Source organism: Chlorocebus sabaeus, chromosome 13 (assembly GCF_047675955.1).
Source record: "Chlorocebus sabaeus isolate Y175 chromosome 13, mChlSab1.0.hap1, whole genome shotgun sequence".
NCBI classification, from domain to species: domain Eukaryota; kingdom Metazoa; phylum Chordata; class Mammalia; order Primates; family Cercopithecidae; genus Chlorocebus; species Chlorocebus sabaeus.
Window position 1 is genome coordinate 53255898 of NC_132916.1, and position 18315 is coordinate 53274212.

At 35.5% G+C, this 18315-nt stretch overlaps 1 protein-coding gene across 2 annotated transcripts in view; it reads left to right on the forward strand.

Moving 5' to 3' along the window:
• The first annotated feature begins 650 nt into the window (after nt 1–650).
• The window catches only part of LAMA2 (laminin subunit alpha 2), a 621494-nt gene continuing 603829 nt past the window's right edge, over nt 651–18315 (forward strand). For both annotated transcript variants that reach the window (XM_073022454.1, XM_073022455.1), the window contains exon 1: nt 651–923. In XM_073022454.1, the coding sequence (XP_072878555.1) occupies nt 812–923 (112 nt within the window). In that variant the 5' untranslated portion in view covers nt 651–811. The remainder of the gene's footprint in view (nt 924–18315) is intronic.

An 18315-nucleotide genomic window follows, 5' to 3' on the forward strand; every position in this document is an offset into this window, starting at 1 on the left:
AAACACAAACGAACAAATAACAACAAAAACTAGGCATGGCAGTAGTTCTGCTGAGTTAAAGAGGAGAAACCAGGACTGGTAGGGATGAAATTGTGAGTCTGGAAGGAAACCATTGCAAAGGCCTTTACCTTTAAGTAAATGTCTCCTAACTGAACTGAAAGCCTTCATTGTAACCATTACTTTGGTCAGGAACATTTCAGAGACGCCAGGGGGGCTGTTTTATCTTGCACTCCCTTTACTGTCCTCCCAGCAGCCTACCTAGCAGTAAGTTCCCCAGCCTGCAGTGTCCCCAGAGGGCACCTTCCCTCGAATAGAAACTTCTCAGACACTCTGGCCTTGGGCACGTCTTGGATCTTCTAGGTACCCAGTGGCTGCGCACAGTTTTGCCAGGCCTTTCTCAAGGGGTAAAAGTTCCTGGCTGTTTGCATTTCCCAGAAATAATGTTTTCCATGTGTAGGGATTTTACAGATTTCAAAGTGCTTTCATGTCAAGTACTTTCTTTAATTGAAAAGAAGTTCAGAGACTAGGTCAAGCTAGGAATGATCCGGTCTCAGAGGGAAGGAGCGCTCTAGGAAAGTAGGATCCTTTAATAGAGGGCCGTCCTGGGGCCGCGTGCCCGGGGAAGGCGAGAGTGGAGGAGTGTCCTCTCTCTCCCCCACCCTCAGGCGGCGGCCCGGCCAAAGCCAGAGGGGGCTGTCTCCTCCTCTTCCCCAGCAGCTGCTGCTCGCTCAGCTCACAAGCCAGGGTCAGGGGACTGGGCGGCAGCGACTCCTCTGGCTCCTGAGAAGTGGATCCGGTCGGGGCCACTACGATGCCGGGAGCCGCCGGGGTCCTCCTCCTCCTGCTGCTCTCCGGGGGCCTCAGGGGCGGTCAGGCGCAGCGGCCGCAGCAGCAACGGCGGCCACAGGCACATCAGCAAAGAGGTACAGTTGAGGCACGGGCTTGGGTTGCATCCTTTGCCGAGACGGAGACCCCTCACTTCTTCCATTCTTCCGAGAGTTGCTGTCTGGGGACCGCCGTCTTGCTTCGCCTTCAGAGAGTGCGCTTTGGGACAAGAGGAACTTGAAGCAAGTTCAAGTTCAATGCCCTGAGAGAGTAGTGTAGGGGGAATTACCTAAGTCCTGCAAAGGGAACCGGTAGTGCTTTTCATTGTTCATTCTTTTCGAAGAGATCTTGCTATCACGATACATCCTGTAAATTGATTTCTGAAATCTTTCCAAGAGGAAAACTTTTTCCAATTGGAAAAAAAAGAATTTCTTCAAATCAGATCCTGTCCTGCAGAGAAAGGTTTCCCAAGCTGTGTGGTACATATGGAGGGTAGCTGATGTATCTAATAAAACAATTACACACACACACACACACACACACACATATACACACACACACATATATATGTATAAATTTTACAGAACTTTGTTTTCAACTTTTAAAACAGGATTTCTAAAGAGGTTATGTGGTTTTTTTTCTTTCATGGCAATGGCGCCTCCAGCCTCACCTTTTTCAAGCCCACATCTTATCTTCATATCCTATTTTATTGCCGTGAAATTGGAAAATTTCTCCTTTTGTTTAAACACAGAGGAGACTTCTATGTCATGTGTGCTTTAAGGCCACAGTGACGAGATATTCAATTTGGGGGACTTTGGAAGATGGCTGTATTTAATGTAACTTAAATAACTTATTCTCCTCAGAGCCTCTTAGTGTTTATGTATATATCTCTCTCATTTCTGAAACTTTTGGGAGTCTTTGAAGAGTTATTTTATTATCATGAATTTTACAGGAAGTACATGTGCAGCATTCTAAAACATGCTTTGTAACACAGTATTTCAGCAAACAATTCTTTAAGTTGGAAAACCTGTATCAAAGTAAAAAAAGTTAAGAAATATTTATTATTCTGTTTTAAATATCAAAATGTTTAACCTAAGAGTACAAAATCTGGAGGTTAGAAGCTTTTAAACGTTTTAATGAGGCTGAATCTGCTAAAGTTTTGAAGTATACGTATCCTTCTTCCAGTTAACTTCTAGCTAAGTCAATAGTTCTGATATTTGTTCTTATAATCTTGCATTTTTAGCAGTACTATTTTTTTAAGGAGTAAAGAGATATCCCAGGCTCCTTCTATAATAATAACTCCCTGATTAAAATTCTTGGAATAAAAATGGCCTTGCATTCACTATATAACTTTTTTTCTTCTATTTTTGCTTTTGCTTCTCTGAGAGGTAAAATGGGGCCAATATGACTTAATGAATAGAATTTATGAGAGTGATTTTTGAGAGTATCTCTGGCCACTGATTTTTTAAAATGCTACTTTCAACTATTAAACTTTGCTCAATTACAAGATGTGTTTAAATAAGACTTAATACTTTAATAATATTACGTAGCTGGGAGAAATGAGGGGCCAGGGGCACCAATCCTTATGTCCACTTGGAATGGGGTAGAAACGCAAAGCATGCAGTGTAGGGATCAAGTGAATTGTCGCTGAGAATTATCCTGAGCACGCATAGGATTTCTCTTTTTCCGTCTCCCTTCTTATCTACTCTTTTTTCAAATAAGGTAATATCAACTCTGATTTCTATGACCCAGGTACAAGATGAAGTGAATTCCAGAGGAAGGGTTATACTACCATTCTGTCAAGATACCACTTAAATGCTACATACAATAAGGAATTTTATTCAAAATAACTACAACATACAATCTACTATAGACTGCTATAATCTGCATTCTAGTATCCATTATTGTCTTTGTCATAGACCATTTACAATATATTTGGAGGTTGGCTCAAGGATAAATGATTTAAACCTGTTAATATTAAAAGTGTGTAAAATTCATGGAACTTTAAAATTGGATAGTGATTTATGATTTAAAAATGCCTTATGTACATGATCTTTATTCGCCTTCAGATATTATTATTCTCAAAGGACAAATTTAGAACGTAGGCTTGCAGTAGTAGTAATTTAAGTTTACATAAGAACAACTTCATTTTCAACAACTAAAACACTTCTGGTATTGTTTGTGCTGAATTTTCTTTTTTATGGTTCCAAGGTTTCTTTCCATTAATTTTTTAGGCCATGTTTTCTTTTCAGTGTTGTTCCATTGAAGCAAGCCCTCTGTGAAAATCATGGGATATGAGTATGACTGAAGAAGGGGTTGCCTGGCTAAGATCAACTTTTCTGTTTTCGATTATACCAGCACTGACCTTTCTAGGCAAGCGCTAATTGTGTAGAAGGTCTATTTCTCCTTATAATTCGATGCCAATTTATTAAGAATTTTTGACATGAATCAACCATTTTGAGATGTTGTAATTGAGTTAGAAACATAACCAGACTTTTTGTTTGTTTTTTACTTTTTCTTTGCAATCTTATGTGGTTTGTATAGCATACTCTATTGTAGTATGAATAGCATTGATTCAGCAAGAATGGTAGTCCAAGGAAATTCTTTAGCTATATTTAAAATTGACAAAATAGGAGAATGATGTAATCAAACTGATTCTACATTTCAGCAAGTCAGTGTCTAAAATTTTTTCTGATATTCTTGTGAATAATATGTGGAAATGGAAGCATAACGTTAGGTAAATTGCAACTGATTGAAAAATAGTTTCCAAAGAATATTGCATAGTGGATTAAGATCAATCTGGAAAGAAGTCTCTAGCAGTTCTACAGTGGTTTTCTTATGTTCAACCATCTTGGTAATGGCTTGATGGAAAATGTAAAATCCAAGCTTATCAGAACTGCAGGTGGTCCAAAATTGATACAAGTGGCTAAGCAGGTTACTAACAAGTTCAGAAATTTTAAAGGTCTCTATAGCCTGGACCATGAATGGCACCTACATGAAGTTGCTTTTATTATTCATATCCACATGTTAAAAAAAGTCCATTTGTGCTCTTCGGGAAATTAGTTATATCCTTTATATATTTAGGAATGAATATGAAGACAGGAAGAGAAAGGCCACTCTGAATTGCAGCAAGTTCAATATGAACATATAGTATGATACAGTGACAAAAAAGGGTTAGCTCACTTTTATACAAAACTCGTAGAAGCACATAGGTCTGTTGGTTAACACACATTTGGGTATTTCATTGACAAATGGGTGTAGATTCAGAGAGGGGAGAGCAGAATGGTTAAGAGTCTGAGATTTTCAGAAGACGAATGTCCCAAGTAAAACCTTTCCATCTGAACAAGGAAAGATTTAGGGAAGGCAATCATAAGAAATGTCCTCAAATTTTCTGAAGAGTCGCTATGTTAAAGAGAGACTATTCTAAAGGCTGAGTGTGGATTCATAGAAGAACATGACTAACAACCAGGTTTGAATTTTATAATATGGAGAAAACAGCTACTCTCCTCACTCTCTCCCCACACCATTTTGAGCTGTTCAGAAATAGCTGGATTGTATTTGACCAACTTGCTTCTGGAAATGACCATGCCGTGATCAGATGTACAACTAGTGAGGGCTGCTTTATGAGGGAATACCTCTACTGAGAGGAAGTTAAGATCCATCAACTGTCTAGCCATTTTTCAATTCTAAGATTCTAATATTGTAGTCTATTGTTTTTAGAGTGCATACTTGTATTTAAATTTCTGAATTCTTAAAATGTCAAGAAAATGTTAAATATATAAAAATGTGCTTTTAAATCCCTTCTGGGATTTAAAATAAAAACATGTTTGAGACAATCCTCACACATTTTTGGCAAGAATACTTAGATATTTGGCATGGAATTTCCACATCACCGTCAATTGCACAGTTCTAAAACATCTTGTGTTATAACACGCAAGAATACTTTAGAAATTACCTGAGAAGTTTTCAGGGGACTCATAGTGGCCATAAACCTAGAATTAATTTTTTAAATGTTTTTCTTTGCCGCATACATAATTTTTTGGCTTGTTTGCCATATACTGATCTAATCATTTAATAAAAATGATTCATAACAGATAAAATGCATGGCATTTCAACATATTTAAAATATTTATATGAACATATTCAATACTAAATATTATAGATGTGATAGAATTAATAACATTTATATAAATTTTATATTACATTATGTTTCACGTATTAACATATACAGATTTCTGGTCTATCTTAAGATTTTTCTACCCTAGGATTTCATGCAAACTAATGAACTGAATCTATATCAAGAGATGCTGGGGGCTGGGCAAGGTGGCTCACTCCTGTAGTCACAGCACTTTGGGAGGCCTAGGTGGGTGGATCACCTGTCAGGAGTTCAAGACCAGCTGAACCAACATAGCGGAAACCTTGTCTGTACTAAAAATACAAAAATTAGCTGGGCGTGGTGGCATGTGCCTGTAATTCCAGCTACTCGGGAGGCTGAGGCAGGAGAATCACTTGAACCCTGGAGACAGAGGTTGCAGTGAGCTGAGATCGTGTCACTGCACTCCAGCCTGGGCAGCAGAGGGAGACTCTATCTCAAAAAAACAAAACAAAACAAAAATTTAAAGAGTTGCAACTTACCATCTGTCCAGTTTGCAGTAGGGCCTTATTTAGCATCTAGAAACCATGTGAAAAAGATCAGGAAGAAATTATTGTAAATAATTATTGTAAGTGGTTGCACAAGTGGTTTAACTTCTAATCTAGAAGATTCGGGTTTGGGATTTGTTTATAGTTGCAACTTGAAACTCGAGAGCTAAACAGGAATTCAGGCAGAAGCTCAGTTGCAGTGAATGAGAAAACAAGATAGAGTTTAGAGAAAGATACAAGTAGATTTTCCAGGCTTAGTATATACCAAGCAGATAGAAATAAAACTAATTCTAGGCTTTCCCCATTGTTAAGACTGAATTTAGAGGTCAGAATTTGTGAAGGAAATTGGGGGGGTTGGGCCCATATGCATTAGAATGTGGTAAATGAATGAATATTCAACTGAGTAAAACAGACAAAAAAATTCCTGCTCTTGTGGAACTAATATTTAGTCGGGATGGAGATGAGAAGACAGGACTATGATGAATATATAATAAAGTAACATAAGAACACCTATATTGTACAGAATGTAGTTAATGATAAATGCCCTGGACAAACAAATACAGTGGGGTAAGGACTGTCAGTTCTAGGAATGGAGGGAGGTTGATGACTATTTTAAATAGTTGGTAAAGGTTGACCACTTTGAGAGGATCTCACTTGGGCAAACACTTGAAAGTGACGTGGGAGTGATCCGTGCAGTTATCAGGGGAAAAGTACCCTCTGTACAGGGAGCAGGCCTCTGAGGATCTAAGCTTGGAGCACGGTGAGAAGGCTCAGAGGAGAAATGGGAAACTGGAACACATAGCATTGTTGACCTTAATTGTAAAGATTTTGCCTTTTAGTCTGAGTGAGACAGGGAGGCATTGGTGAGTTTTAACAGAGTTAAATAAATGAATAAAATCACTGTTAATTTTTTTTTTTCTCTAACACGCACTAATCCATGGGACTAGACCAACAATCCAAGCATAGAATTATTTTAGATTCATCTCTTGTCCCAAACATCCCACTGATACAACACATTTAAATGATTCTACATTCAAGAGCATTCCACTTCAACCATCCTGTCTTATCATGGTGAAGCTCAGATGCGTCTTTGTAACACTTCTTTTCTTCCCTTTGGCAACTCAGTGCTATTCCATTATTCAAAATATATCAGTACCTCAAAAACAACTTGTGTGCCGGGAACTTCCACAGCTTTTAAAAATTTTGCTCCAGTGTGCTTAGAAATATGACATAGATTTTTAAGGGTAATTTACAATAATATACACTTTAAAACAAGAATGAATTATTCACAATCCCACAGGGACATATAGGAACTTTGGAGTTCCCTTTTTTATTTTCTATTTCAATATCAAACGCTAAAGTTCGGACACAATTGTTGAAAATGACATAGTGATGTATTGGTCTGATGACTTATTTTATGATATGAACTTTTACATTCAGAAACTTATTCTATGCTCTGTTTCCATTTTTGTGACTGTTTTAAGAATCACTGTAAGTTTTAGCAATAACCTTTTGGACTATAGTATGCAATTTTGGCCTAATTTAATTCTGTCATTTAGAACAAAAAGGTGAAAAATTTGGATAGCTTTTCCCTCTCTCTCCCTCCCTTCTCTTTCTCCCTTCCTCCCTTTATTTTCCTTTTCCTTTAGTATTCTTCCTGTGAATAAAATATGGTGATTAAAATAGATGATTCTAACAAATGTAACATTCAGGAAGATAGTAAGGCAAAACGTTACTTAAATTTTCCTCATTAAAAGCCACAGGTAATTACTATCTAAAGATAATTTAGGACATACTTTCAGGGTGAGTTAAAGCTAAAGACATTTGCTTGTCAAAGCTGTAGAATATGGGTTTAAAAAGGTTTTTCTCCTAAGTAATCTTGAGTGTGGATCTTAATATGGGAACTTTATGTTATTTGGCTTTTATTTGGACACGTGACAATATCATTGAGGATTGCCTATTAATGGGTTATTATTCATAATATTGGCCTCTGTGACATGCCTAATCTAGTTCAAACAACAAGTTAATCTATGCAAATTGCTGATGATGAAAACCTCAGGAGCTGTTTAGTGCCTGACACTTAGGAAATGTACCTTGTGCAATGTTAAGTATGTCTCTGCATGTGTAGTCCACTCAACTGACCCCCGAACTGTGTACCTTCCCAAGGCTCTTCATTTAGCTGCGTCGTGTCAGATGGTTTCGATTGGTATAATAATATGTAGTTCCATTGTGAGCATTAACACATTTACTTACGTAGCAGAGCTGTTCAGTAGATTAATATAATTATCCTCATTTTGTAGAAGGAAAATATGCCCAGCAATTTGTCAAGGACAAATAAAAATTCCAATGCTTGTTTTAGAGTTAGAAATTGGACTTTTATATATTTATCTTTTATAAAACACCCTGAGGAAAAAAATATATATATCCATTTCTGAGTTATGTTAGTCTATCATAATCAGAGATTCATTTGGTATTATGGAAGAACAAAAAATAAAATGTTTAGTCTTGAAGATTTTTTTCATTTAAATACACACACACACACACACATATGCTGCTTATTACTATGTAGACATATACACACATGTGTATTACTTAAAACTATGCATTAATTCAAATGCATTCATCACATTTTAGTCTTTACATTCTTAGAACTTTGATTACTGGACACTAGGCTATAAGAAAATATTAATGATTCTTTATTGGCTTTTCAAAGTCACTTTACAGAAGTTACTGCAGCAAGCTAGAAATACAATGGTATTTATTATACTGTATAATGAACTCTTTAAAAATAGTCAATGTATAAATGTCAGTGAATGAAAAGAACAAGAACCAAACAGATATACCTAAGAATCAGAGCAAGGTTAATCTCAAAAGTCCTTCTGAAAAGATGAAAAACCTTGGCATCTTCATAAAAACATTTAAAGACTTTCATTTGAAGTTGAACTCAGTTAAGACAAAGTTTTTCTAATCTCCCAGATTTTGAGAGGGTGTGTTTGTGTATGTATGTAATTGCAGCACCAGTACACATGTACCATTTATAGCCTAGTACTCACAGGACCTAATCTGTATATTTAGTATGTTGTCTGTTTGATTTTTGTTTTCTTAAGGTATTAGATTTTGTTTATCAAAATCTTTGAATAAGAAAATATAAAAATTGAATTTCTGGAAAAGTCTCATTGCCCTGACAAAGGATTATGGACCAAAGAATAAATTATAAATGAGACAATTATAATATTCCATCCAGTAGCTATACTGTTAAAATTCCAAGGTGTAATCCCTTTCGAGTGACTTGTAACTTAGAAGGTCCTATTCTATAGAAGAAATAGAGTTAGTAGAGTTTGCTGCATCAAATATATTTTTTTCAAATGCCTACGTATTATAGTTGACACAATTTCCTGGCTTATTGCCTTCTATGCAATTTTCAATTACTGGATGAAGCTGAAAGTTTGAAAGAGAACATGAAGCAGTGCAATTGTCATTTCAGTGAGCTACCTCGTCTTATTGGTTTGTCATGGTGCATATGTAAAACACTGAATATAAAACATGAAACATCTAGTATAGCCTCAATAAATGTTCATTTTCAAAATGCCTCAAAAAAAGGAATTAAACCTAACAACCTAACATGACATTCTCTGGCTGAAAGTAACACTCTTCTCCAATATCATGTGGTATACCAAATTCAGTTGAGGGTGTTTGTGAAGGAAGGAATTTGCTTATATACTTGAAAACACAAGTGTTTGAATTCTGTTCTAATTAGAATTTGCACTGCAGTATTTCTTTATTCTCAACTTTATAGCTTAGCCTACAATAAAAACTCTTATTAGTACGTACCTCTTTATACCTTCAGTTTCCATATACAGTACTCTGCTTTGGAGGTAACTTTCAACCGTAGAAAATGTATGAACTTGGGAGAAGGCTAGAATTGGATTCATAGCCAAGTCACCACTTTACTAAGATCAGAAGCCTGAGTCAACAGAGTTAAATCTTCTATTTGTAAAATAGGTTTAGGTTAGATAATAAATGTGAAAATGCTTGCCAGCTAATCAGTAAATGCTAGCTCTTTTCTTATTTATTTTATGAGCATAAAACTAAAAAAAGTGATATTTGCTTTGCATATAACGTATCGTTTTTCCTTAAAAACAGCAAAATATTCTAAAAATTTCTTTGAGTAGAACCTAAGAGACTATAGATGGCAAACTATTTATCTCATTGCCAAGAGATTGAATAATACTGTCGAAGTTACACAGCAAGTCAGTAACAGAGATAAGAAGAAACACAAGTTCCTATAATTAGCCAACAGCTACGTTAGTAGCTCTGTGTGAGAAGTGATTTAAAACAGGCAACATGATGGAAATTTTTGCAATAATTTGTAGTTATTCATACTTCAAATGTGATACAATAAACATTTTTTCTAGGAATCTCATTGTTAACTATGTATTTATTTTGTTGATAAACTATTTTTTAAAAACTTCTTTAATACATATAATATGTTTAGATAAATATATGGCACATAGTAAGCATTTCATAAAGGTTAGTTATTATTCTTAGTCTATGAAGTATATGTTTTCCTTGACACCTGCTTGGGTAGAGATGACAATTTGGCATGTTTGACACACAATGTAAGTTAATTTCAGCATGGCCTTCAGTGAAAAGTCTACTGGATTCCAGAAAAGCTCTCAATATAGATTGTCTCTATTTGGACTCTCCCTAATTACTACAGTAAAAAAAATTCTGGGAATACATTATTTAATACAACCCTGGATAGGGAGGATTTTTAGTGTGTCTACTTGTGTATTAAATTTTCAGTGTGTCTATTTTGTATTAAATCTACTATTAAAATAAACCACCAAAAAACAAAACCAAAAAAACCTACTTCAGAAAATCATGTAACACTCTAACAAATCTCTAGAGAAAACTGCTTTTCTAAACTTGGGAACACTGGATTTTGAAAATATTGCAGACAAAACACTTCTTATAGGCCCTTTTACCTTCAAAAAGTTTCAATCTTGCCTAACACATAATGTGCAACTATCCATTTTTTCATTCTGATACATTAGAAAAGTCACTGGATTTGTAATTGGAATTACAGAATATAAATTTTCCCTCTAGCCCTTCCTAACGAGATTGCCTTAAACATGGATAAGTCATTTAACTATTCTGAAATTCAATTTTCCATCTAAAAAATGACAATATAAAGTTTGAATCTATTTCATGGGGTTGTTATAAGGGTTAAATAAGGCAGACCACACAAATACCATTACTAATACTATTTGTTATTGTAATAAATGACAGAGTTGGCCTTAGGCATCATTGGTTATGAAGTTTGCTCCACCCCCTTTCTTTGTTTTTTCCCCCCAGTGGCTCTTAACCATTTGTTATTAACTAATAATGTTATATATTTATATATATATATTTATTAATAATGTTATTAAAAACATTTTGTATCAATATACTTAGTTCTCCTGTTTTCAAGGACCCATGACACATAGCTTTCAAACATGCACAAATTATTTGTTTAGTAAACATATACATACTATTGCATAAGAAGAAAATGTGGTATCTGAAAATGTACATCAGTTTCCTACAAACAAGTAGCAAACAGTAAGTATTTAGTGAAACTATAAAACTATCATAAAAATAGTCCAAGGGTTCTGAAACATTTTGTGTCAAGATTCCTTTATCCTCTTAAAAATAATCAAAGCTTTGATTTATGGTATATCTACTATTTGATTATATTAAAATTAAAATTGGAAAATTTAAAAATGTTTGCTAATTAATTTAAAATAACAGTAATAAAACAATTGCGTGTTGACAAAAAGAACATAGCTTTATGAAAAATAATTTTATATCCAAAATAAAACTCTTCATATCTGATTTAATAGAAAAGAACTGGATTCTCATTTCTGCCTCTGCATTCAAATTATTACATGTTATTTTAGTTTAAATTACTTTGGTTTAAGCATATTACGAAATATATAACAACAAACATAGCTATGCTGTTGGAAAAAAGAGGAGACTTTCAGTGCCTTTTAAGATAGCTGTAAATATGCTTTGATTTTATATCAAAACTCAGTAAGTGGTAGTTTTCAAAATGATTGGCTGCAGTGTGGTATCTGAAACTGTATCAATGATATTTTTGTACTCTTTTATATTAAAATGCACTGATCTATCTTGCACTTAGAAAGAATTTTACCCAAGTGTGATGTTATAGCATCATTCATAGATCGTTTGGAAGATACTGATTTACTAGTTATGCAGATCACCCACAAGTTGACAGATTTTCTTGTAAAATATTTTTTTAAATCACGTTTTTTAATCACTATTGATCTCATCAGAAAAGTTCCTAAATATTAGAAGCTGTAAATCTCACAGTGATAGAGACAAGTTTTTCAGAATTTTTATTTTCCTTTGTAAGTTCACGTAGTTATTGACAAATTTTGTTATTTTTCTTGAAATGCAGTTACTTTATTCATTTTTAAGAAAATGTTTATCAAACAACTGAGTCTTAAAAACCATAATCAGATACTTTGTGTAGTACATAGGGTATTCCACGATAAAAGTGGCTAGTTTAGCTTGCAGCTGAAAACAGTTGTACAAATGCTTTTCTTCAAATCAACCATCATGCTTCAGTATACAATTAATGTTAAAAAGGTGTACCCAAGGGTAAAGATTTAATAAATTTAATCATTGTTACTACTTCATCAGTTATATTCATCTGTGAAACTAGTTGTTTTTTTCTTCTGGGAGTGTGCGGTGGTGAAAAGTAAACTGACCACTAGCATGCTTTAGTACCCCTGCCTTGATTTGTGCTAACATACCATCAGTGTTTCCCACGACTATTACTTTTGCACCATCAGTGCACATGTCAGTACAATGAAAAGGCAGCTAATAATTAAATCTTATTACTGAAAGCATTTTTGAACTTGTGTACCTATGGATAGCAGATCTTCCTCTGAGCTCCACAGGGTTAGACTATAGTTAAGTTCCTCACTGCCTGCCTCTTCACCAATTCTACAAAATCTATAGCCATATGAAGGTAAATTTTGCATTCAGAAAAAGCCAAAACCACTTCCGTTTTTACCTCAGGTCTAGTCTAGGCTAGTGATACCATTTCTTTTTAAGGGGGAAGAAATCCAGAAGAGATTCTTCTGTGGAAAAAGCAGGAAGGGTTAAAACCAGCCAGACATACATACAGAAATCAAAATCTCTCCATATCACCTGCCCTTCTTTCTTTCCGTTCACTTGCCCAAACTAGAGTAGAGATAGTGTACTTACCCACAGTTGGACATATGATGTTATTCCTAACAGATTTTAGAAGTGAACTCATGGCCGGGCGCGGTGGCTCACGCCTGTAATCCCAGCAGTTTGGGAGGCCAAGGCGGGCGAATCACGAGGTCAGGAGATCGAGACCATCCTGGCTAACACGGTGAAATCCCGCCTCTACTAGAAAAAAAAAAAAAAAAAAAATACAAAAATCAGCTGGGCGTGGTGGCCGGCGCCTGTAGTCCCAGCTACTCGGGAGGCTGAGGCAGGAAAATGGTGTGAACCCGGGAGGCGGAGCTTGCAGTGAGCAGAGATCGCGCCACTGCACTCCAGCCTGCGTGACAGATCGAGACTCCGTGAACTCATGAGCAAGGCTTAGTACAAAGGAAACATGCTAATATCGATAATTCTGAATATTAGCAGAGGAGATTTTTATTCCTTGCTGAGCTCCTGAACTCACATCAGGAGGGGTCCTTTGTACTTTTCATAGAAAGAATTCTTGTTAGAAGCACTGGATATCATATTTCTCAAAATATGGAATTTCCTTTATTTATTTCTAGCCTTTGAAGTTTTGTGATTTCTAAAGCATTTGAAAGGTTTTTGTAATGTTGAGAACCTAAAACGTGATTCTTTTCTCTGTGCCCTTCTCATACTATTATATGTGTGTCAAATGATGGATCTAGTTTCTTTTTCTTATTTTTTGGGAGATGTCCAGAGACTCAAGGATCCATCCTTTGACCAAATTTTTCACTCTTCAAGGTCCTCATACTGCTCTGATTTCAGATGTACAGCTATATTGCTTATCAAACACTGCTGGATCTGAACATGACTGGTAATAAGATATTTCCAGATTAAGTAGACAAATTGCTCAGAACTTTTTAGCATCACAATTTAAATGACTAAATTTTTGAGGTTTATGTGTTTCCAGCCCAATATGCCCTCTCCTTATCTAATGTAATTTATCTTTTAAAATTAGCCTGGCTTTGCATGTCAGATTTTGCATTTAACAGACTTTTTATGTATTTCTTTGTTAGGAAGTGTTCAATGTTAGACAAAGGGAGCAGTTTACTTTGGAATCCATGTCCTGGTCCTGTTGAATAACATGCCTTCACCCTTCTTCTCTCTCTCTCTTTTTTTTTTTTTCTCCCATACACTTCCAGTAACATAGAAAGAGTTAATTGGTGTGTCCCATCTTTATTGCTTTTGTAAATAGCTATAGATACACTTTATGTGTAGATAATGGTACGTTTTAAAATTCTGCAAAAATACCTTTTCAATTCTCTTTATTCTCTTTCTCAAGCTTTGATAAAATATTTTTCATTCAACTTTTAGGGACCGATTTTCTCCGTAGAGTTCCTGATGTAGTGCTACCGAAGTGGCGCTGAGAAAACGTTATTCTAAAGTTCCTCATTCACCTAGGATATGAAATTTTATCTTTATTTATTTATTCCTTTGGATAAAACATTGCCCTCGCAGGCTATTCTTTTCTAAAATGTTTGCTGTGCTGTTATTATTCACTTTAATGCGAATTAATTTTTCCGCTGACCTTCCTTCTTGATAGTTTAGGACTGCATTAAGTTTTCAGATCTGCTTGGTGAGGAATAGTGAAATAAAACTAGTTAACATCTATGGAATACTTAACTATGGGCCAGCACTGCTGTAAGCATGTCTCATGCCTTAATTTGTCAAAGGTAGATACTATTAATCTCATTTAACAGAAGAGAAAACTGAAATACAAAATGTTAAGTAACTTTCCAAAAGTCAAACAACCAGTGAACTGGTAGAGACCAAGATTTGGATCTAGGTGGTTCTTCTTTGTGGCCCATTCACCTACCCATGGCAGCATGTGACCTGAACCCTGAAAGAGCACAAATTAGTAAGTAAAGGGCTTCCTTTAGTGACATACTGCAGAGGTGATCTTGTTTCCCTCTTTTGTGAGGTTTCCTATGAAAAGATTAACATTTAAACAATATTTACCATTTACATTCAGCACTATATCCTGATACATCAGAAGAGTCTATGAACATATTTTTTTTAAAGAATCCTTGGAGATAGCAATGAATAAATTCTTAACTGTGTCAGGTATGCATGAATTTTTTGAGTCATATTTAAGGGTTTGTAGCACTCCTAGAATTATGAATTGGTAAAAGTGTGCTTTTTTTTCCTCTTTGTTGTTGTGTGCAGTGTTAAAGCAGAAATAATCAAGGCCCAGGGCTTTTCCTGGTTAATTAATGGATATATGACAAGTGATGGCAAAGGGATAGTTAAAGTTATTAACTTAATCATTAATTGGCCCAGGGTATCCCCAAAGCCACGGCTGGAACTGAAGTACTACAAAAATGACTGTTTTGTTGTTATACCTTTTCCTTTCATAAGGAAATAAATAAGCAAAAAGAGGGAGTATCTTACCTATTTGTCGATCAAATATCTTGTAATTCTGCTTATGGTAACTCCCAGAGTAGAGAATATCATCCAGTTGGCCCCCTTTTTGAAATTGGATTGCAATGAAAATCCTGCTGGCCAGGTTACTGGTTAACAGGAGCTCTAGTGCTAGAGCTGTGACTGCATCAGAAGTCCAGCGGTGTGGGCACAAAGCAGCGCAGCACTTTTGAAGTTAGACATCGAGAGTTTGAGTCCTAGATTCACACCTTGCTGGCTGAGTGCTGTTGAAATAGTGCTGTTGGGCGAATTATGTAACTTCTTTAAACCTGACAATCTCGCCTTTAAAAGAATGACAATAGTAGTGCCTTTTTAAAGATTAAATGGAATTAAGTGTTTAATTTGTATTCAGAAGAGGATGGAATCATCATTCAAAGACTTTATAGTCAGTGGTGTTTTCAGCATGGACAACAGGAGCTTTAACTTAAAAGATCTAGAAACTGGGCTTGTTGGCCATAGTTTTAGTGTGATTAGAGGTGGTCATAGGCTGGTCTAAGTTGCCATATCCTGGTTATGGATGGTAATAGAACGGCCTATTTATTTGATGTCTTTGCTTAGTTGTCTCCTAGGTCCTTCAAAGAGAACATTTGCCAGGATTGAACACAGGTACTCTGCATTTCCTCCACTCTTCTCCCATCAGCTTTTCCCAACTCAGAAAATGGTACCATCATTCACCCCTTGAATCAAATTTGACATCTAGAAGTTACTATTAACTTCTCTCTTTCCTTCACCTCCCAGATTGAAATAATCAGCATGTCTGTCATCTATACCACCAGAGTTTATTCCATAAATATCCACATCTTTTTGTCCTTATTGCCTTCTAGACCAGAGTACTTTTTTTTTGCCTAGGCAACTTCAGCAGCCTCCCAGCTGCTCTCCCTTCTTTTCTCTTTTCCATTTTACAATCAATTTTCCATGCAATAGGCAAAGTGAACTCTGAAAATAGTAAATCAGATTAGATCTTCCCTCTGCTTAAAACCTTTCAATGCTTTTCTATTATAAGAATAAATTCTAAATTCATTAGATTTTAAGGCTATTCATGATAGCTCTTGTATTTTTCTTTGATTTCAAATTATTCTCTTTTTCTGTTACTTTCCAGCAACAGTAAAGACTTTTTTTTCCATTTCAAGGCCTTTGTCCTTGCTGTTCCTCTGTCCATAAAATTGTTCCATTAGGTCCCCGATGGCTGTCTCCTTCTCAATGTTCCAATCTCATGTCAAATGTCACCTCTTAGAGAGGCCTTTCCAGAGGACCACTTTAAATTAGTTTCTGTCAGGCACTCAACTCCCTGTTGTAATTTCTTTGAACAATTAAATAAATGTTTATCTTGAATACCCTTGTTTATTTATTTTTCTTCTTTGTTGTTTGTCTGCCCAGACTGTTGGAATATAAATTCTGTTCTAAAAGGATCTTCATCTCCAGAGTTGAGGAGATACATAAATATTTTTTTATTTTGAATTAACACATGGCTGTGTTCAGGCTCTTCTGAACGTAATTCCATAGAGGAGGTCAAAATTGGATTCCTGTATGTAATGAATCTGTCCTGTTTATGATTTTCAGTTATATAATGAGTTAGAAGACCAATCCAACCATATTTCAGATAAACCTCAAGAGCAATTGCTATGGCAGAGAACTAGAAGGGTATTTAATCAACTAGTTCCTCTTCTAAGATCTTTAGCTCTTTAACAGTTATAAATTAGTAAACTATGTTATATAATGCTAGGACTTTTTGCCTTTCATTGTTTCTATTGCTTTATCTCCAGCTTCTAGTCTGACATATGGTAGGCACTCAAAAATTGGATGAAGAAGCAGCTCTTTTTGGACAGACCAAGAGTGTTGCCTTTTAAAACATTCTATGTGTACTTTTTCCCCCGATCCTTTTATAGTATGAATGAATATTTGTATAAGATATACATTTCTACAAATACTGAAACACAGTATGGACAGATATGAGTTATCATTATTAATATCACCTAGATAATAAATAAAATATCTTAGAAAGTAAGGCTACCTTAAATTATCTTGCTTCTTGAGTTTTTATTTTTCCACCTCTAAGGATATTCCAGTAAGAGTTGAGCAGTATTTAAGCTTTGGATAAGGAATGCGTATTTCTTGGCTTAGTCAGAACTTTTCTGGATGGAAGGTCTTTTTGGATGAGAATTACACTACATAAGATTAAAATGCCCATTTAAGATGTAAATTCTAAGGATAAAATATAGATAACTCACATGGGGCGATTTGATTGGCATCTGTTTTCATTTTTCTTTGTTTCTTTTTAGATACCACCAAAGTCCTTCCTATTTCAGGCAGAAAGATATGTTTTAAAAACCACTCACAAGGCCTCTACAATGTGTCAGATAATTCATGTGCGTGCATGTCCTTGGATGTGTATGGTCTCTTGCTTGAAGTTATCAGCCAGCAAAATGGTGAAATACTTAGAATTAGTAAAACTTCTGGAGGTCAAGAAATGCAGTACCTATATTCTTCTCTTTATTTTAAGAATGAAACTAATAAAAAGTAAGGTGGAGCTGGCCCTTCAGCAAAGGAGGGATTTTTATTTATGAGTGAATTTGAGAGAAAGGGGGACAAGAAAAGACCTTTGAGATCAGGGCCCAGGTCTGTTTTGTTGCTACTATATCCTTACTGCATAGCACAGTGCCTGGCACCTAGAATGGTCACAGTAAATATTGAATGAGAGAAAAATAGAAAAGGAAGAGCTAACTTTTAGGAAGGAACACTTACTTCCCACCTACAGGTACTGAAAAAAATATGAAGATGGTTAACATTATGATACTGTCAGATGTAGGCACTTACAATTTCTACTCAACTGTAGAGAAAAGAACTAAAGACAGAATTTACCAGGACATGAAAGAAAGGTGTAAGATCATGGATTCCTGAAACAGGATGTTCCAATTAAATATTTAAATTTAAGGGAGGATTCTAGGAGTTTAACAGCTATTTAAAATATGCCCTGCTGGTTTTCTTCCTAGGTTCTCCACACCTTCAAAGCTCATCACTTGGACAAGATTGCCTCTTTACTTTTTCTAAATTAAACTGGTTCATCCATTTTTTTTGCAAAAAATGACAACTCCCCTCTCTCACTACGGTATTTGAGCCATCCAGAACACCCTCCTGTCTAGGTATGGT